The following is an 18528-nucleotide window of genomic DNA, read 5'->3' as shown; positions in this document are numbered from 1 at the left end:
AATGGCCAGGATCTGGCCCTGCTGCATCTGGCACACCAAGATTTAAATTAAAATTAAAAACCTGGGCTGATGTTGTACAAAGACCAAGTTCGGCTCTACATCCCAGCCCTGCTGCCAGTGAGCAAATCCATGTGTGGTTTGCTCCTGTTATCTGCATTTCCAGCCTTGTGTTGTTCTATAAGCAAACTTTTCCTTACAGAAAATCCAGCTGAAGAGGTTTTCTGAATCTGAAAGCCTTGGTAAAAGGAAAGACAACTTTCAGACTGACTGAAAGGGGTGCATGTTCTGCCTTTATCCAGTTTACGCACAGAAAGACAACTTCATCCCAAGGTAAGGAACACTTCTGCCACATCGTGTGGACACTCAGGGAAGGAGGGGATGCTTTGCAGTTACTGCCATTTGACAGAAGAGCCACCTCAAAATGACCCTGAACTGTCCAGGGGGACAGGACTTCAGCCTCAGCTCCACCACATTCAGGCACAGTCTTGCAGAAGGAATATGGTGAAGAACAGTCAGGCCTTGGATTCAGCCATCACAGCTTGGACTTCTTGGGAACAGAGGCAACTGTTCCCTTCCAGCTCTTGACCACAGGGATGTCTTGTGGCCCCTTGCAGAGGGGGAACCCAGCATGCTACAGCCCTTATTCTGATGTGTATCATCACTTTATAAGAGAAAAGAAACCCTAGAGAGGGTTTCATTATTCAGCAGGCAGGGTTTCAGAGTTTATAAAGGTTTTACTCCACTGGAACACCCCTTGGATTTTCAGTGGGATTTTGGGACTGAAACCTCCGATTCCTCTAAAAGCTCCAGCATTCTCATAAACAAATCCCAGTGCTTTATCAGCAGAGCAATGAGGGTAATCCCTGACAATGATGACATCTCAAGCTAAAGGGCAGACCAGTGGGTTGCTTCAACACCCTGCTCTCCTGGGTATCCAGCCCCTCTCCAGTGCCCAGGGCCCCTTAGCTAGAGCCTGCCCCCACCCTGTGTCCCCCAGCCCGGCCACCCTGCTCCAGTGTCTGGCACAGGGTGGACACAGACATGGGTTTTCCTTGATTCCAGTGCCCAGGAGCACGGCAGCTCCCCTCTGAAAGCATCAGACAGCTGCTAGAATGCTTTTGAAGGGAGGCAAGAACAGGCCAACCTCTGCAGACAACCCTACACAAACCAGTGGGAAATTCCACTTTTCAGCCTTTGCACTGCATTAAATCCTAGGGCTTGGCTCCTTGGATTTATATTCCTCTATGGTTTCACTTTTCCCTAAAAAAAAAAAAAAAATTAAAAAAATCACAAGCTGTTAAGCTTCAAAACTTAATATTTCCTTAACTTAGAGCTTTTCAGCTCAACAGCTCTTAAACATAAACCTCTTTGACTGAAGTCTTCTGAATCAAGCTGTCTCCAGCAAGTGCCCATCTCAAGTCCTGTCTGTGGGATGACCCATCCCTCCCCACACCACCACCCTGGGCTCCTGCCCTCTGCCCCAGCTGCTGCCTCAGGGCAGGACCTCACACAACGTGCATGGCCACCCATGTCCCCACAGCTGGCAGGGACACTGCAGGGGCAGCTCAGGGCTGAGGCAGGCACTGACTGCTGACATCACAGACCTCTCAATGCCCTGTGTCACTGTCCCCAGTGGTGACACAAGTGAATGAGTGACCCTGGAGGAACTCAGGGTGGGCTGTGAGACAGCTCAGTTTCTGAAAACATCACTGGAAACCCTGTGTTTCTACTAATCTTTCTGAAGAGGAACTGTAGCCACACTTTGCATCAGAGCATGGATTTAGAAAATGTCATATGGGTGGATTTACACTAAAAAATATTGGAAAATGCCATTTTTCTGCAATGTCACAGATCAGTAAAAAGACATCTCTGGAAGTCCCATTCTCCTGGGGCATGCACAAATGTCTCCTGCAAGCAGAGCTCCACCCACTTGCAGGTACAGCAGCAGGGCTTTCATCAGTGTTCTCCACCATGGCCACAATGAGGGCACCAGCCACAGCTGGGCTCTCAGGGACACTGCCAAGCAACCCAGACAGGGGACAGATTCATGCAGGAGCACCATGGTTGCACTGGTGTCCAAGCTTTTCCCAGAGATCAGGGACAGGCCATGCTGCTCCAACAGCAGTGGCTAGGGAAGACTGGGAGGAGGAACTGAAAAGGACCAGAAGACTGAAAAGTCTAAAGAGCAGTGAAGGACTAAGCAAGAATGTTGTGGCAAGATGTAGAACTAGGAAGGAGTTGGAAAGGACTGTTTAGAACCATGAAGCCCAGAGGGAACAAGTAGAAGCATCTCTCCTAATTCAAGAGTAAAAATGAAGCCAAGATCCCCCAATCTCCCTGTCCTGTGCTCTCTGGAGATCACAAGGACTGGCTGAGGGCCCTGCACTCAGTGGTCCAATTACGTGTTATTGCCCTTAGCTACAATTATTGAATTAAAATCTATTTTCCATGTAGAAAATTGGAAGGAAAGGCTTGAAAGTATGGGAAAAATATTTAAGAAACAGGAAACAATGTCCTAAACACCAGAGGTGGCCTTATTATTAAATTGGAAGCTTTACTTATTAGCTGTAGCTATGCACTGTTGGTGTCCTCACACACATGTACACCCAGGGAACAGGTTTACACCACTCACAGCAGTGCCCAGATAACATTCACTGCCTCAAAATAGCATGAAAAGGGCTGCTAGGAGCCTTTTATCAAGGACATTCCTGGGAAAATAGCACAATTACAAGCTTTGGGACAAATGCAAGGAGCAGTGGGAAAAGTTTCATGAACAGGCACGGATAAAGGTGGCTGCAGTGGTGAAATGCCAAATACCTCAACAGCTACAATACATCTTTAACTCTCCCTGCCATTATTACTCATTAAGAAAAACCATAACCAATGTAAAACTTAAGGCTTAATTTGAAAACAGGCAAGAAAAACTGTTTTCTCTTAAATACAGTAAGTCAACAGAATTGGATGGGGCTCAGCAGGCTTCAGGCTCCAGCAATTGGTTGACTAAGACTCCAGGATCCTTCTAACAAAATTGTCTTCAAAGACTCTTTCTAGTACCGGTGTAATCGCTTGAGGTGAATGAGGCACATGAAGTCTGAGAGGCCCAGCTCTGTTCCTTCTCTTTGCTGTTTGCAGTACAAGCAGGGTGGTGGCCGTGCCCTTGTCCTGGACAAGGCTCTGGGCAGCAGCACAGGGCACTGGCATGGCCAGCTCAGTGAGGGTGGGCACTGTCAGAGGGTGCCCTGCTGAGCATCCCTCCCAGGCTCTTCACTTCTCCCATTCTCACTTTTGACCCTTGGCCACCTTTTCCCCCCTTGTTTTATTCATTGCCCTTTCTTGCTTGTTTTCTCCCAGGATTCTTTTCCCATAGAGGCTCTTATGGCTTGGTCAGGGAGAGGTGACAGAAGTGGTGGAAGAAGAGAAGTTTTTGAAGAAAGGAGAAGAGCAAAAGTCATCTTCATACAACTGGATGCAGGCCATACATGTGGTCCCCACAGCACACATCTTAATTAACATTTGATATATTTGATTGATTTACTTGGTCCCAATTAGGCACTGCTTAAAATTCATTTATGTAAGACAATCCAAAGGCCAGTCACTGAAGAGCTGATCAAACATAACACAGAATTGTTCCCAAAAGTGTCCATGCAGGTAAACCAGTGAGCAGGCAGGAGGGTATTCCCTGTGCTACCTGCAAACGCGAGGACAAGTCAGGCCCTTGAGGCACACCTGCAAATCCAGCATCACTTTTCCTGCACTCCATCATACACACTCAGCTCTCTGTGTTCGCATTGAGAACCAGGCTCAGACCAAGCAATCCTTAATAAATACCAGATCACAAAACCTCCAAACCTCACTCAACACAATCAATTGCACTTGCTGTTGCTTGCCAGAAACTACTGCCCACTAGCCAAGGGCAGGAATAAAGGCACTGTGCTCCATCCAACACTGAGCTCCAAACCACCCCATTCTTTTGGAGTTTTATCTGACATTTCTAAGTAGGATCCAGTCTTTAACGCCCTTTTGGGAAAACAGTGAGGAGAATAAGGATCTAGGTGCTGGTTCTACAGAGAAGGAAGGAAAAGTTGAGAGTTTGGCTGCTAGTCAGTAATGCACATGCAAAAGAGACAGGACATGGCTTGGGGTATCTGGGTAGGAGCATGAACTTAGCCCCTGAGGGACCGTCTGGGTGGCAAGGAGCCCAGAACCGCCACCCATCCTGGCCCTGTTTTCCATTACCTCAGCCCACACACACTCCCACCCTGCTGCCAGCCATGCCTGAGCTGCTTCTCTCCAAAGGCTGCAACAATTGCTGAGCACAGGCGAAGAGCCTTGCACTCATCACAGCCCCTGGACTACAGGAGCAAAGAGAACCCCAGGACCGACCTAAGGTGGCCACAAACATTTCTCTTGAACACCCTTAGGAATTAGGCACAGACAGAGAGCTCCTAACAGGATGGTGCCCTTCTGTTATCACCTCTTCTGGAGTGAGATGCCAAGAGAGATCTGTATGGAGTAGCTCTATCTGCAGCCAACACAGCACAGTCACACACCCCCGCTCAGCTGGGTGGCCTCCTCTTTGTCCCACACACGGGGACACCAGCTACCTGTTCACTGTACGGAATGAAACACTTGCAGAAGGAAATGAAATATGAAAAAAGCTGGAACAGACACGATCTGCAATGGGAACGGCAGCAGTAGGGGCAATTCATGTACGAAGGAAAGGTGAAGGCACCACTACCTGGAGAGGCATTTCATCATCCTGTAAAGTTGTTTTCCCATCACAGTGTTAGGAAATAGCAGTGCATCTGGCTGCAGAGCTCCACACTCTCAAATAAGCCATCCTCAAGGACCAGGATCACACAGAGGCTCCGAACCCTCAACACAGCTATCAAAACACTACAGCTTTGTTTCCATCATTACTATGGCAAGAACATGTTTCAACTCTGCAGAAAGTCAAAAGCAGTACTTCAAAAACCCACATCTGTTATTTGTCTTTTCTCTTCAACAGGTATTTTCACATCTGAGCTTATTTTAAAATCAAACTTTGAGGCTCTGTTCAAAGTGAAAGACCTGGCAGCTGCACGTGAACATCCAAGAGGATACAGCTGCATCCAGAGTCACCAGATAGCCAGTCCCAAAAGGAGCCAGGGTTTGGAGATGTGACCAGCACAACAGCAGAGGTAGGGAAAAGGCCTCACAGCCAGAAGTGGGGCAGTGACCATCCCTCACTACTCCATGAGCTGGCAGAGAACAGTGTGAGACCTAACCAGGGCCAAGTAATTGTTATGCCACGAGGGTGCCTCAAAGATGCCTCATGAGGTTCAACAGCAGCCTGACAACGACTTGACCTACATTGTACCTCAGCACCAGCACAGCAATGATTTCCTTCAGAGCTGCCCATACAGGCTCTGCCTTTCCCCTGCAATGCTTCTGCACAGCACGGCTGCACCCCAGACCTGCTTTGGTCAGTCACCTACAGACAGACATCACCCTGGCTTTTCTTAAAACTTTAGCAATCAGAGTATTTTACTGGCTAGTAATTTCTTGCTGAAATTACTGTACAATTTTCACTTCTTTCAGCCAAAATTGAGGGCAATTTTGCTTAAATAAGCCTGTCTGTGCCATTAGCTGTTTCACCAGGGAAGTCTGCTCTCACTTGTGAATATGACATCATCTATTGACATAACCCCACCAAAACAGGCATTTCAAACCGTTATACTCTGCCATTTCACATGCTGCAATTATACTCAAGCTTAAACGAATCTTTGACACAAGACTTGCACCATTTTGCTTGTCTACCATGCACTTCCCTTGGCTTTATTTTCCCCAAAAGAACTATTTGCTTCTGGAGACTTGCACTGCTTTCCATTGCACCCAGCATCTCAACTACAGGAACTAAGGGTTTTGTAACAGCAAACATAAAAAAAATAAATTCAGTGGCAAATCAAATTGTCTATCCTACCTAAACAACTTGTAAAGAATGCTCAGTAGAACAGACCCCATGCCCAATCAGCACAACCTAGTGTGTCTTGCAAAGCCATGTGCTGCAGGACCTAAGTGTCCCAAGTCCTTCAAGTGGGGAAAACTCAGCCTGTTTTACTCAAGTTAGGGGGTTTTCTGCTGTGAGAACACAAGTCAGTTGTGTTAATTTCCAAACACAGCAAGGATTAAAGCAGAGTTTGATAGTTACCATTCAAGTGCTTGAATGTTTTCTGAGTATTCTTCCAGTCCCCATGACTGCTGTTACTGGACACAAGGTGGAACAGTCATGCATTGGAAGTGACAGCAGACAGGAGCCTTGACGAGTCTCATCCTCAAGGCACAGACATCCATGCTTCCCTTCACCTGAAAGCCCTTACAAACATTGATGTTTTCACTTCGTGTAACAAGAATGGCCCAAAATTTTAATTGTGGCTCTGAGCATCAAGTGAAGGCCAGAGGACCAGAGAGGACTTCCTGCTCATTTAAGCTTTTGGATTTGTTGGAGATCAGTCTCAGCATTCCCAGGAATTTATCCACAGGCTCTGAACTCACTCAGTGAGCTCTCCAGGCACACCCTTCAGCATTCAAGCTAATTCTTCTCTCCACAAAATCCTCACAGGAGTCATTATGGGAGGCAGCCTCAGACTCTGCAGCTCCTCAGAGGAACAGCACAGCCAGCAAATCCCAGATCAAAAGTATTGCATTTTACAAGTGGAGTTCCAGGCCCTATAAACCCAGTAGTTAGAACAAAACCATAAACCAAAGTGCAGCGAAGCAGGTCAGAAACTGAGATGCAGGAAGGGCTGTTTCAGGCAATTATATAATTAGTGGTCACTTTCAGACAAGAATAAAGCCCCACTTGCCGCTTCAGTCTTCTTCCCAATCATCTGCTCCGTAGCTCCAAAGCTCATGGAACTGGAGTTGTTTTTGAAGCTGACAACACACGAAAGTTTATGCGTACTTGCTAAAGAGAAGCAGCTAAAATACTCAAAGGTAGTTCCTCAGAGAACTTTAAAGCCCAATTATCTCTGGGTTCAGTATGCAGATCCCCCTCATCCATAAAAAAAGAAACAATAGTACTGTATCAAAATACTAAATTTTATTTTTTTCACATACATTTAGTCTCCCCACCGTTTCCATTTGTCTGACCACCACCATGCCTTATCAAAACATTCCATACATACTTAAAATGAAGCTGAGGGTGGAGTCCTGTCTTTAAAAACTAAACAGGCATTTTGGACAACACATTCTTGGCAAAGTAATCTGGATGACATTTATCAGACACAGGAGGGAAAGCTCTTTCAGTATTTGTAAAAAGAACAGCCAAATAATGGTTACAGAAGTAAGACTGCAGATTTTAACGAACTGTTTAAACTGTTTTCTTTTCTTACAGAGTCTGCCTCCACTGCCAGAGAGCTTGAATGACCTGGAAGTGTACACAAAAAGTTAGAAATTGAAATCCATTTTTAAAAATTATTTTTAGCTTACTATCACCACTTATTTCATAAAATACTGACAAGAAATTGTAACAAAAGTACATTCCTTTCAGAGAAAATCAAGTTGAAAGCATGACGTTGGATCCTTCTGCTAGAAGATTGTTATTCACACCAGGTCACAATAGTAAGAATTCAGTGAAGGTTGAGTGAAAGGATGGGTGTGGATCAGTGAGGCAAATACTGGCTGAACTCTGCCTACCCTGGCTAATGCCACAGCAGGTCCAGTAGTTGAGGCTGACTGCTTTTTAACATTCCTTCAGGAACATATCAATTTGTCCATCTGACAAGTTTACACCGAACCACTGAGGGAAGCAGGAAAGCATAAGCAATTCTGTCACTGCAAAACTGACTTGGTGAAATTTTGATAGGGAAATCTAAGACACATTTTCAGCTTAGTCTGTGTTAAGTAGTAACTAATTCAGAAACTTGCTTCCTGATATCACAATTTGGCTTGTGCTCTTTCAAGAGCTCTGTTGATTCTGGGAGAGAATGTGGCAAGAATGCCATAATCTCCATCACAAAACAGCTCTGCTGTCCCAGACACCCTCCCCAACAAAGGGCTGAACACCAGACTGGCTGAGGTGGCCAAATTCAGCAGCAAGGGAAACCACAGCTCATTTCCTTAGCCAATATGGTGCCAAAAGGAAAATTCTGTGGGTTTAGTAAGCAAGAGATAATTTACCAACCATATAAAAGCTGGAAAAATGTAATAAAACATTAGCTTTCCCATCTTAGCCAACTAAAACCCTTAAAACCATTCCCATATATTTAACCTGAAGTATTGTTTGTGGTTTGCAACCCTTTAAAACAGTCCAAAGCTTGTAAAGATTAAGAAGTGGAAAAGAATCCCCAAGGTTATAAAAGTTTTTGGACTTTATCAAGCTCTGATGAATTCTGTTACCTTCTGGTCCTCTGTCCTGAAGCAATTCTTAACGTAGTTGGCAAATTTGGGCTCCAGCTTAGGAAGGGTAGTACCCTATTTGGAAAAAAAAGTCTGCAGGTCACTTAATGCTCTTAACAATATGATGCTGAAAACCCTTTGCAATACATGGAGTTTGAACTCACCTGGCAACTTCCCACACTAGTCTGCTTTAAACCATTTTAGGAAGTTTGTTTTTCTACCATGCCCAGCTATTTCTGACAGAAGTGGCTACAAACTGAATTGCTGTCCAAGATTCTTTGCTGATGCTGAAGAGCATAACAGTGTTCACCACTTAAAATCATTGTTTGTAGTAAACAGTCCCATACTACTCAGATAAATTACAATTAATTCTTTATTTATGGACTCTTACTGCAAAACACAACTTGAGACCACCCTTCAAAGGCAGATTTTTAACTTCAGCTCTCTGAAGCAAAAAACATGAATGGACATCCCACCTATCTTTAAAAACTCACTAATACACTACTCATTAATATGTAACTTCTATTAAATTAAAGAACTGTTCTAGAAACATTTCCTTATAATCCCTGGAATTGTGTTTGCACATGCTCAAATGTACAAGGCAGATTCAGTTACTAAATCATACATACAGGTTTATCATCTTATCTCCTAGTATCTCCAGGGAAAATAATAGAGCATGCTATTATAGGAGACACTGATTTCTTTTCACATGTCCCAAAAGAAACTTTTCAATTTCCCAGGCGAATCAGTTGAAATATCGCATGTCAATTAGGACAGCACACTGAGCTGCTCCCTGCTAGACAGCACTTCCTTGTAGAAGCACTCTTCAGCACCAGATAATGTATTTTAAAGCTCTTTTTGCCAGTTATCCGCTCTGCATGCTTCCCTCTGCACGTGTCTACTGTCTGCTCACATGTCTACTGTGAGCAGCTCAGCCACTTGTGCTCACACTGCAGAAGTACCACTCATCATGGCTCCTGAGTCATTCCTAACACCACAGAAGCTTCCCGGGTTACTGTGACCCACCAGGATGGGCCCATCCATCATGCCTGGCTCACAGGCCAGGGCTCTGCAATTTCATCCTCATCACAGCCTGTCATTGCTCATTCTGCATCCACCCTGCATAGAAACACTTCTGGTCTCATTTTGCATTCCTGGAAAAAAGCAGCCCCAAAACACTAATGGATCTAAGCAGAAGATGATCCTAATTCTTTAGGTGACCTTTGTTTGCCATTGTATAGGTTTAAGAAGTGTATTATCTTGAATTAAAAAACCCCATCAGCAAGCCAACAATGCTTCCTAGCACTCACATCAGCACTTGTGAGCCAGCCAAGGGCAGCCATAGGCAGACCCTCACTCCCATCTGCTCCAAGCACAGGATACTCAGAACACAGCCCTTGCTGGCACATGCACCTCAACCCTGGCTCAGGAGGTAAAGAATCACTTGCTACACCCAACCAGCCTGCAACTGGATTTTCTATTTTATACTTAAATAGCTGCTAATAACACTACTGACACATGTGACCACCATGCTGGTCAGACCTGGTAACAACCAGAGCAAGTGACTGGCCTGATGCCTTAAAAGGGTGAAACATCCACTGAAGGGAGACTCAAGCCCGGATCCCTCCAGAAAGCAAAAGCTTTCAGGTCTGCAGCAGTGCTTTAACTCATACCACAAGCACTTATCTCCCTCTTCTGGAAGTTACTGAGCCTTACAAGCATCAGGATATACTGCTTCAAGACCAAGGCATTCCAACCACGGGAAGAACTCACTCCACTTTACTTTTGTAACCCAAAGTGTATATGCACTATTTAAGTCATCTTAACAGTAAGTATAGCCTAAAGGTTTTTTTTTTTAATTTGAATGCAGACAGTTCACCAAGAAATACCAAACTCCTAATCAGCACTACTGGAAAAATACAAAGTGGTTTTGTTTCTCATGAGTAGAGGCTTTTCCCTGCAAATGTGTTTTCATTTCTCTGAGCTTCAACGTCAACACCCACTCATAGTAACAGCACAGGAATCAGTAACATCGTAACCATTTATTGAAACATCCAATTTTTTTCAGCTGTGTAAGTGTAAAAGAAAGGTTGAGAAACTTCGTTCCCAGAGACTCACCTTATCTACCGATGCTTGCATTTTTGCTTTTATCTCCTCTAACGACAGAGGGACTTTTGGTGTTTTTGGAGTTAGAGTTTTATCCTTCTTGGAATCTGGAGTCTGAAAATTATTTCATTAGTAACTTGCACATAAAGTTACAGAGAATATAAGATATATTTTACAAAACTAGCCATCACACTGATAGTCCATACAGTTTTCAGACAGTCACAAAACCTAAATTTATGCTTCCCTCACATTCCTTAGAAGCATGAAAAATAACGATTTTCAAATCTGGAGTTATTAGAGTTAGCTAGAGTTAGCATAGCTGGTGTCTCATGCTTCTGGGCAGGTGCCTCCAGAGCTCTTTGAATAGAAATGAAACCAAAAATAGCCAAAATTTTTAGTGATTCAGAGTTTACTCCATATCAGTAGCCAGATTAGGCCATGCTTTAAAAGGCACACCTGCAGTGCTTCTCAAATGCTGTCCCACCATGCATCCCATGCTCATGTCTGTATGAACCTTCCTGGAATTATGTCTGAGTACATGCAGCAAGGAGGAGCTGCACAAGGAATCAGGATACAATCACACAGCATTAACAAGGAAGGAAACAGCCAGTCCTGCAGTGGGTCATTGTCACGAGAGCCCCTTTTCTTGGTTCCACTGGAAAACAGCCTCCAGTGTTCTCCAGTGGAAACACACTTGGCAGTCACCCTCTTGTACTAGGTGCTGCACAAAACCAATAGATTTAGTGTTTCAAACCAAAGAATTACCAGTATTCCCAAGGGACAGTATGTCTGATTTCAGATCCTGACTGTTGTAGGTACATACTGACCACTGAAGAGTTTCACAGAAAACATGAAGCAGTGAACAGTATCTTCAACATGCTTTACATCAAGATCTAAAAACCTAATTTGAATGTTAGTATGTGGTTTGAAGTTACTATTAGGCAAGAAACTAGCTTCCCCAGTAGAATAAACCTTTGTTTTACCCAGTTGTTTTCACTCACTTTTGATTTAGATGCTGGTGTGGATGGCTTAGAGTCTTTTCCATTCTGCTTTGCTTTCTGCATATTTTTTCCTGCAGCCTCACGAACAGGCTGAAAGGCAAGCACACAAGTTCATTTGTCAGACGAACTGCAAGCAAACTCAAGATAGCATGTTACAGGAACCCAAAGGAAAACCTCTTCGTGCAGAACAGTAACACACCCAAGAACAAGTTCTGTTACATCATTCAGTCCTGTCTTTTTTCTGTAACACAACCATTATCTCATTTGGCATTTCATCCAGAAATATTGCCTGGGATGTGCATGGGACATGATACCACATGCATATCTAAGACACAGAGTCTAAAATTCCTGAATCAATCAAGTGACCATTTTGTTCAGTCACCCTAGATCACATCAGATGGCTGGAATCAGCATTTCAGACTCATTACCAGGCCACTGTGCATTATCACTTATGGCAATTCAGTAAGGACAAACAGCACATGGTGAAGTAAAACATTAAATATCTGTTTTTAAACAGTAGGTATGAACATAAAAATTCAAGCTAAGTACACAAGTGTGAGAACAAGAAAATGCCTCCCTCTCCTCCCGGTGCAGCTGCCCTGCAGCGCATCCACAGCACCACCAGATGGCCCTCGAGGGCCGAAGGAACAGCACCTCCCGGCACGTCCCCGCCTCGGTGAACCCTGCCGGAGGCTCACACATTTACAGCCTTTTGCATCTGCAGTCGCTGAAGGCTCCTTTCCACAGCATGCAGGACTAGAACTGCAAAGCACAACCCCCTTTGAGCAGGATTTCATTTGCTGTTTAACAGCCATCCAGGCCCACACCAGTCTGACAGCTGCATACCTGTGCTGATAAGACCCAGTCACCCCTTTGCAGCCAAGGAAATAGAACATGGACTGGGATGGGTGCACATTCACACTGAAGTGTTTTCACACCCTATTACAATTTCTTCACACAGGCTGAGCTAAACCTAGTGCATCCCCCATTCACACATTCCAGAGAGCTGTGATAAAACTTATTGATTTAAGGGACTATCTGCCCGATTACTATCATATCACAGGATTAGCCACTTACTTTCTTTATTGGTGCTTTAATTTCTTCCTCATCATCCTCTAAGTCATCCTCATCACTACAATTAAAAAGGAAGTCACTCACCATAACTCAAGATCCACGTTAGGAATTGATCTTCCCCCTCCCTCCCAATAAAATGTTTTATTCATGAAGGAAGCAAGCAATCTTTTCAAGTTTACTTTATACCTTAACACATGGCTAAGTGCTAGGGCAAGCACTACCTTTGAAGCAGTTAAATGCACTCCCCTTCAATACTGAAGGGATATATCGTAGGGACTTCCACTACTACTTTTAGAAGTTAATGAGTAACAGGAAACCCAGTATAACATATCTGAAGAACACTAATTTACATAGCATTGCAGAGATAAGTAAGACAAGGATACTTTTTCCCCAGTCAAGATACAGGAGCTTTTTCACTTAGCATCCAGTAGCGTCACACAATTTACGTTCTGAAAGTTAGCCCTGTATTTTAAAACACGTTGTCAAAACAGGAATACGTACTCATCATCGTCATCCTCATCTTCATCATCATCCTCATCATCTTCTGCTAATTTTGGTTTTTTCTTTAAGAAAGAAAGCCTGTTAAGTGTTGATAGCATTTTTTGGTAATAAAGAGCAACTGTCGTACAAAACAACTATGGCAAAAGTACATGGCTACTTTCCATCAATTTAGCTAAACCCAGGAACTTACAGCTGCCAAGTCCCAAGCTATTGACTTAGTCCACTGCATATGCTCTGAGCCTAGGAATCTTTCCTCGTTAGTAAAGTCCAGCGCTTTAATCAGCATCAACTCTTGCAGTACACTGATGTTTATACTAGAATCTGCAGTTACTACAGGAGACAGAATTTCCACAAAAGCAGCCATTCTATCTACCCCTTCAGCAGAATTTTGGGACCTTCTGTAATTTAGTACAAAATAATCCCGTCCCACTTATAATAGCAAGGCATCTAACTACCTCCTCCTAGAGGCAGCACTAATACCAAACTAGAAGAAAACACTGCAAACAAAGTGACTGCAAGTCCATATACCTGTGGTGGTTTAGCTCCTCCACTTGCTGGTCTCTTTGTTGAAGCATTAACAATTTTTGCATCATCTTCCTCCTCATCTGATTCTGGCTCTTCTTCTAATGCTGATAAAGCAAAGGCAAAGTGTAAAAACCTCACCTCATATAACAATATAAAGCAAGACTGCTAGTAAGAAACAAAGAGCATCACCCATAACTGAGTAGGTTTGGTCTGGCTGAGGTGCTGAATCGGTACCAGGAAGCTTCCCACTAGTGACCTAACCACTGACTAGGAGGTTTTCCACCTGATTGAAGCAGGTACTACTACAGGGAAATCCTAATCAGGTGAACTACCACCCCTCACACTGGTCAGAACACTTTTCACACACAACAGACAACACAACGTCAAAAATAATGTTTTCTCCATTCCTAAGGAGACACTTTTGAAAACTAGTAGAGAAAGATCAAAGACAATTTCTTAAAGGAGAAGACTAGTCCTGGGTTAGTTTAGTTAAAAAACAGAACTATTTCATGGGCAGTCTTCTCACATTCAGCTGATAAGCAGAAAGCCTACAGTGGGACACCAACACCCACCCCTCTAAGGGGAGAAATTAGAACTGCAATTCCAAGGATGACAAACGCCCCTTATCCATACAAAAAACAAGTGGCAAGTAAAGGCATGCAAGCACTCCTCCCAACTTCTGCCCTACAGCCCCTTTATGCTGAGTATGTGCCTGTAAGATTCAGAGGGTGAGTACCAGCAAAAGCACTGCTTGCAGCACCAGCTGCAGATCCTTCAAGTTCTGCAGGTGCTGCCAGGTGCCAGGACACAGCAGCGAGCAGCCATACGTACCTACGAGGTGCTGACCACTGACGTAAACAGGCCCTGAACCACATTTCAACCTTAACACCACTGGTGGTGTGATCTCGAAGCCACCCAATGAAACCTGTGAGACAAAGCACTGGTATTCAGTCGCATATTCCAGGCAAAGTATATTTAACAGACATTCCACCCCAGTGGAAACAAGCACCAACAGCTGGAAACTCCATGGCTAACAGTTACTCCAAGTTCCCTTTCAAAGGAGTATTCTGCAAGTGTTAAAAGGTCAACTCAGAGTCAATAAGCCACACACAGGGGTTTACTACACTCGTTGCTTATCCCAGCTAAAGTACACCAAGGCCAGACTAATACACATTTGTTTCTACTCCACTTGGCAGCAATGTCGATTTGAACATCATCCATCCCACCTGCCCCAGCATTGTGCAGTTATACACTATCAGCAGCTGAGTCAAACTATATTCCCGATAGCAGAAATGACAACAAGGTGCCCTTTAGAGAGGAGCAATCATCTTCAGAGTGGCATTAGAGCTTGGCACCTGCATAAAACATGAATTGTTCCCATCCCAGGTTTAAAGAAAGCAAGACAACCTAAAGATGCATCTGCTTGCATATGCCTGGACTTGTCTGTCTATAGATGGCATGAATAATTACTGTCACTTAAAAAATGTGTAATTTGAACAAGTCCGTTATCTCCACATGACTCAAGTACTCTACCAGGCACAAAAAAAGATGTATTTACTACATGCAGTAAAACAGACACTTCTCTGAACACACTGCTCAGTTTCACTAAAATTCAGTTGACCCAAGCCATTTTTAACTTTTTTCTCACTAGAGACCAAATTTACAGTAGATTCTCCAAGTTTCTGCACTTACTGTAGGCTGCACTGACATTTTCAGAGATGCCAGCACTACTTTAGTAGGGTTGCCTTCATAGTCCAGTGCTTCTGCTTCTACAATGTGTAATTCATCTTTGGCTCCAGCTCCTAAAGTAACCTGTGAAGTCAAGAACAGGACACAGTCTGAGCATCCCAAATATTTTTTTATCTTCTAAACTCCATTCAATGTTCTGCATCATTAAATATTGAAATCTGCATTTCTGACTACAAATTATTCCATCAGACTCCATCCTAAGCTGACACCCTTTCTCCATAACACTGAAACTTCCAAGGGGCACCTCCAGGCATGTTCTGAGGACAGTGAAATCAGGTCACTTGCTGCTGGATGACTGCACCAAAAAGAGGCAGTGGCAAGTTCAGTCAGCTTTACAGCTGGTCCAAGGAGAGAAATATAAACACATTATCTCCTCTACAGAAACACACCTACAGCTTTCCCCCTCCTGCCACATTTATCTGCCAACTGCCTCCCTTTACCACACTGTGCACCTTTTGCTTACTTGACATTCACTGAGGATTTTAACAGCAGCTTAGTTGCATTTCTAAACTCAAGTACCTGGATCCCTTACTCTGAGTCGGGCACTTTCTGAAGAGTCAAAACTCTGCAAGGAGACAAGTGAGTGACAGACAGCGGTCAGGCCTGAAACTCCAGTTCACTGAACCTTGGGCCCCTCTAACAGGAGTACATGCAGAAGATGTGAAAACCCTTCATACTACAACTCTTCCCAACAGCAGTGCACAAAGTTTTGTGCTTCCTTCCCTAAACCCCAAACAAAGAAAGCTTTCCAACCCCCACGGGAGATGTGGGTGTGAACACTTCAGGCAGAGGCACAGAAGTTTCTATTCTTTAAGAGCTGAAGAGCTTTAATGAGGCTGTAATGGTCCACACTTAAGATGTATCAGACTGAAGGCTGGAAAATAGAACGTTGGGATTCACTAGTTCTGGCAAATTTTGTTATTAGCAATTCAAAGAGGTGAAATTGCAGCTCTGATCTCACCCCTCAAATGTGCTGTCAACAACACTGAATTGCTCAGCTAGTGGGACAAAAATTTTAGACCATGTCCTGTCATTCGCCCCAGTTCAATACTATTAGCTCTTTTTATTTATTTCTCGTGTGTTTGCCAAGCATCCATGCACGTGCTTTAATTTCTACATTGAAGGAATGCACACCAAATAGGTAATGAAGCAGTGACCACCCCCGTTCTTAGCTGCCATTATTAAGACATTTACAGAAATTCATGGCACTTTTACCTCTTCCATCTATCCTCCTCTTCTCCTTTTTACTCCCTTTTCTCCCCATCCTGCTGTACCTCATGCCCAAGTCCACCACCACACTTGGTGGTGCGAAGACAGACACTGTCTTTATTCATGTGGGAGCACAGACCAGCCCCCAGGTATTTGCTGCCTTTACACCTTTTCTTTACATCTTTCCTCTACTGAATAGGGTCTTTTCTGTTTCAACCACGTCCCACACCTTTTAAGTCCTAAAGGCTCTTAAGTATTTCCTAGTTTGTCCTTTGGTATGTTAACCCTATTCTCCTGGGCATCACCCCTTTAAATACTACGAGAAGAGGTTACTGACACAAGACTTGATTCCCCCCCACAAGCCTAACAACAAAGTAGTGGTGTGGATTTTTACTCCATCCCTCAGAGTACAACATTAGAAGACATGCTACAGCTAATTCTGAAAATATAATTAGAAAAAGAACTCTGAGTAAAACAATACAATTTAAGTATCACTAATTTTAACTGCATAACAAACATTCAAACAGAAGAAATCTGCATGTGGACTTGCCCTAAACATTGCTATACTCTTCTATCAAAAGGAATTCTAATTAAAAACAAATTACTCATTATCAAGTCCAGGCTGTAGTTTTCATAATATACAAGGATGAAAACACATGATTCACACTGCTAACACAGAAGTGTTTTTAAGTAACAGCACGAAATGTTTGGAGATACTTGTTATGCAAATGACCTCCAGGAAGCAATTCTCCTGTAGGAATTAATCCACAATTTAAAGACTCTCTTGCTTCCAGGTATAAAAGCATTTCCTTGCATTTAAATAAGCGCAGCAATACACCATAAAGATGCTATAACTCTTCAATTTCTTGCCTGTTAGGATGGGGCACATTATTGTTTTGCTATTCAAAAAAAAACATGCTCAGTCGAGAACAAAAGCCTTGAAATATTGTGTGTGACTTGGGTGGCACCAGAAAGGCCTAAGGACCCATCCAAGAACTCCCTGGGAGTCTGTCAGATGAATTATCTGAATGAAAGATGGGGTTTCCCACTTACATCCTTGGAGAGGGCAAACCAAGGACAATAAATCAAAACAAAGTGTCTGCTCTCTTATTTGGATTTACATATTATCTACTTCTAGGAAAGAAAAGGAACCCGAGCTACATTTGTGAACACACTGAAATGATTTTTAAAAATCAAGTTTCCAGTAATCTACAAGAGTGTGCCTAAGTATGACTCTTACAAGTCCATCCTTTCCCCTCTGCTCCTGTAGTATCAGCACTGTTTGCCTTAGGGATGCCGTAGTGTATAGTCTAGCACTTAATTTCATTTAGCATATACTTATTAATCCACTGAAAGTTGATTTTTAACCTTTTCCAGCCTTGCATTTGCTTGCTGTCTACAATGAAACATCAGTGGAGAAACGTTTTCAATACAGAAAGTATCTGAAATTACAGAATATGCTCCACTGCCAGTAAGAGATAGTTTTTTTAAATAGATTTATGTAACAATTATCACCTGTATTATAACTGGAGAAATAAATGACACGTAAAAAAACCAACATCACAGCACACCACTACATTTAAAATGGAAAATGTAAAAGCTAAACACTACTTGCCGTTCTCAGAGACAACTGATGTTCATTTTCTTCATCATCTACTTTAAACTGAAACTCTTTATCCGCTTTAAGCTCGCAGCCTGCAAGAAAACAATTTAATTATAAGCTTACTGTTTTACTTAAGACATAAGTATTTGCTAACCAGTTACTTGGCAGCTTGGCTGCTTCCCGGCCTCGTACTTGCAGGGAACTAGCGGCACACTCCAAGCACGCACGGAGCGGAACATGTGGGGAGAGGAAAACCCCAGGCGAGAGCGGCCTGCTGCCGACCACGCAGCTCCCCTCGCGGCCCGTTCAAGCCCAGCAGTTTCAAGAGCATCCGCGCCCAGCGTCCGCCGCGGTGCCCGGGGCGATGGCAGCTCCGCACCC

At 43.6% G+C, this 18528-nt stretch overlaps 1 protein-coding gene across 1 annotated transcript; it reads right to left on the bottom strand.

The window, feature by feature from the left end:
• Positions 1–7059: 7059 nt before the first annotated feature.
• Positions 7060–18246, bottom strand: NPM1 (nucleophosmin 1; the record flags this gene model as incomplete). The annotated part of the gene is made up of 10 exons (XM_005428631.1): positions 7060–7408; positions 8380–8454; positions 10498–10599; positions 11487–11576; positions 12564–12618; positions 13062–13123; positions 13590–13690; positions 14418–14511; positions 15279–15398; positions 18160–18246. Coding segments are annotated over 10 exons (825 nt in total), but the record flags the coding sequence as incomplete, so codon positions are not given.
• Between the last annotated feature and the right edge of the window lie 282 nt (positions 18247–18528).

The sequence above is a fragment of the Geospiza fortis genome, unplaced genomic scaffold, assembly GCF_000277835.1.
Source record: "Geospiza fortis unplaced genomic scaffold, GeoFor_1.0 scaffold608, whole genome shotgun sequence".
Taxonomy (NCBI): Eukaryota; Metazoa; Chordata; class Aves; order Passeriformes; family Thraupidae; genus Geospiza; species Geospiza fortis.
The sequence above is the reverse complement of the archived record's forward strand: the minus strand, read 5'-3'. Positions and strand labels throughout refer to the sequence as shown.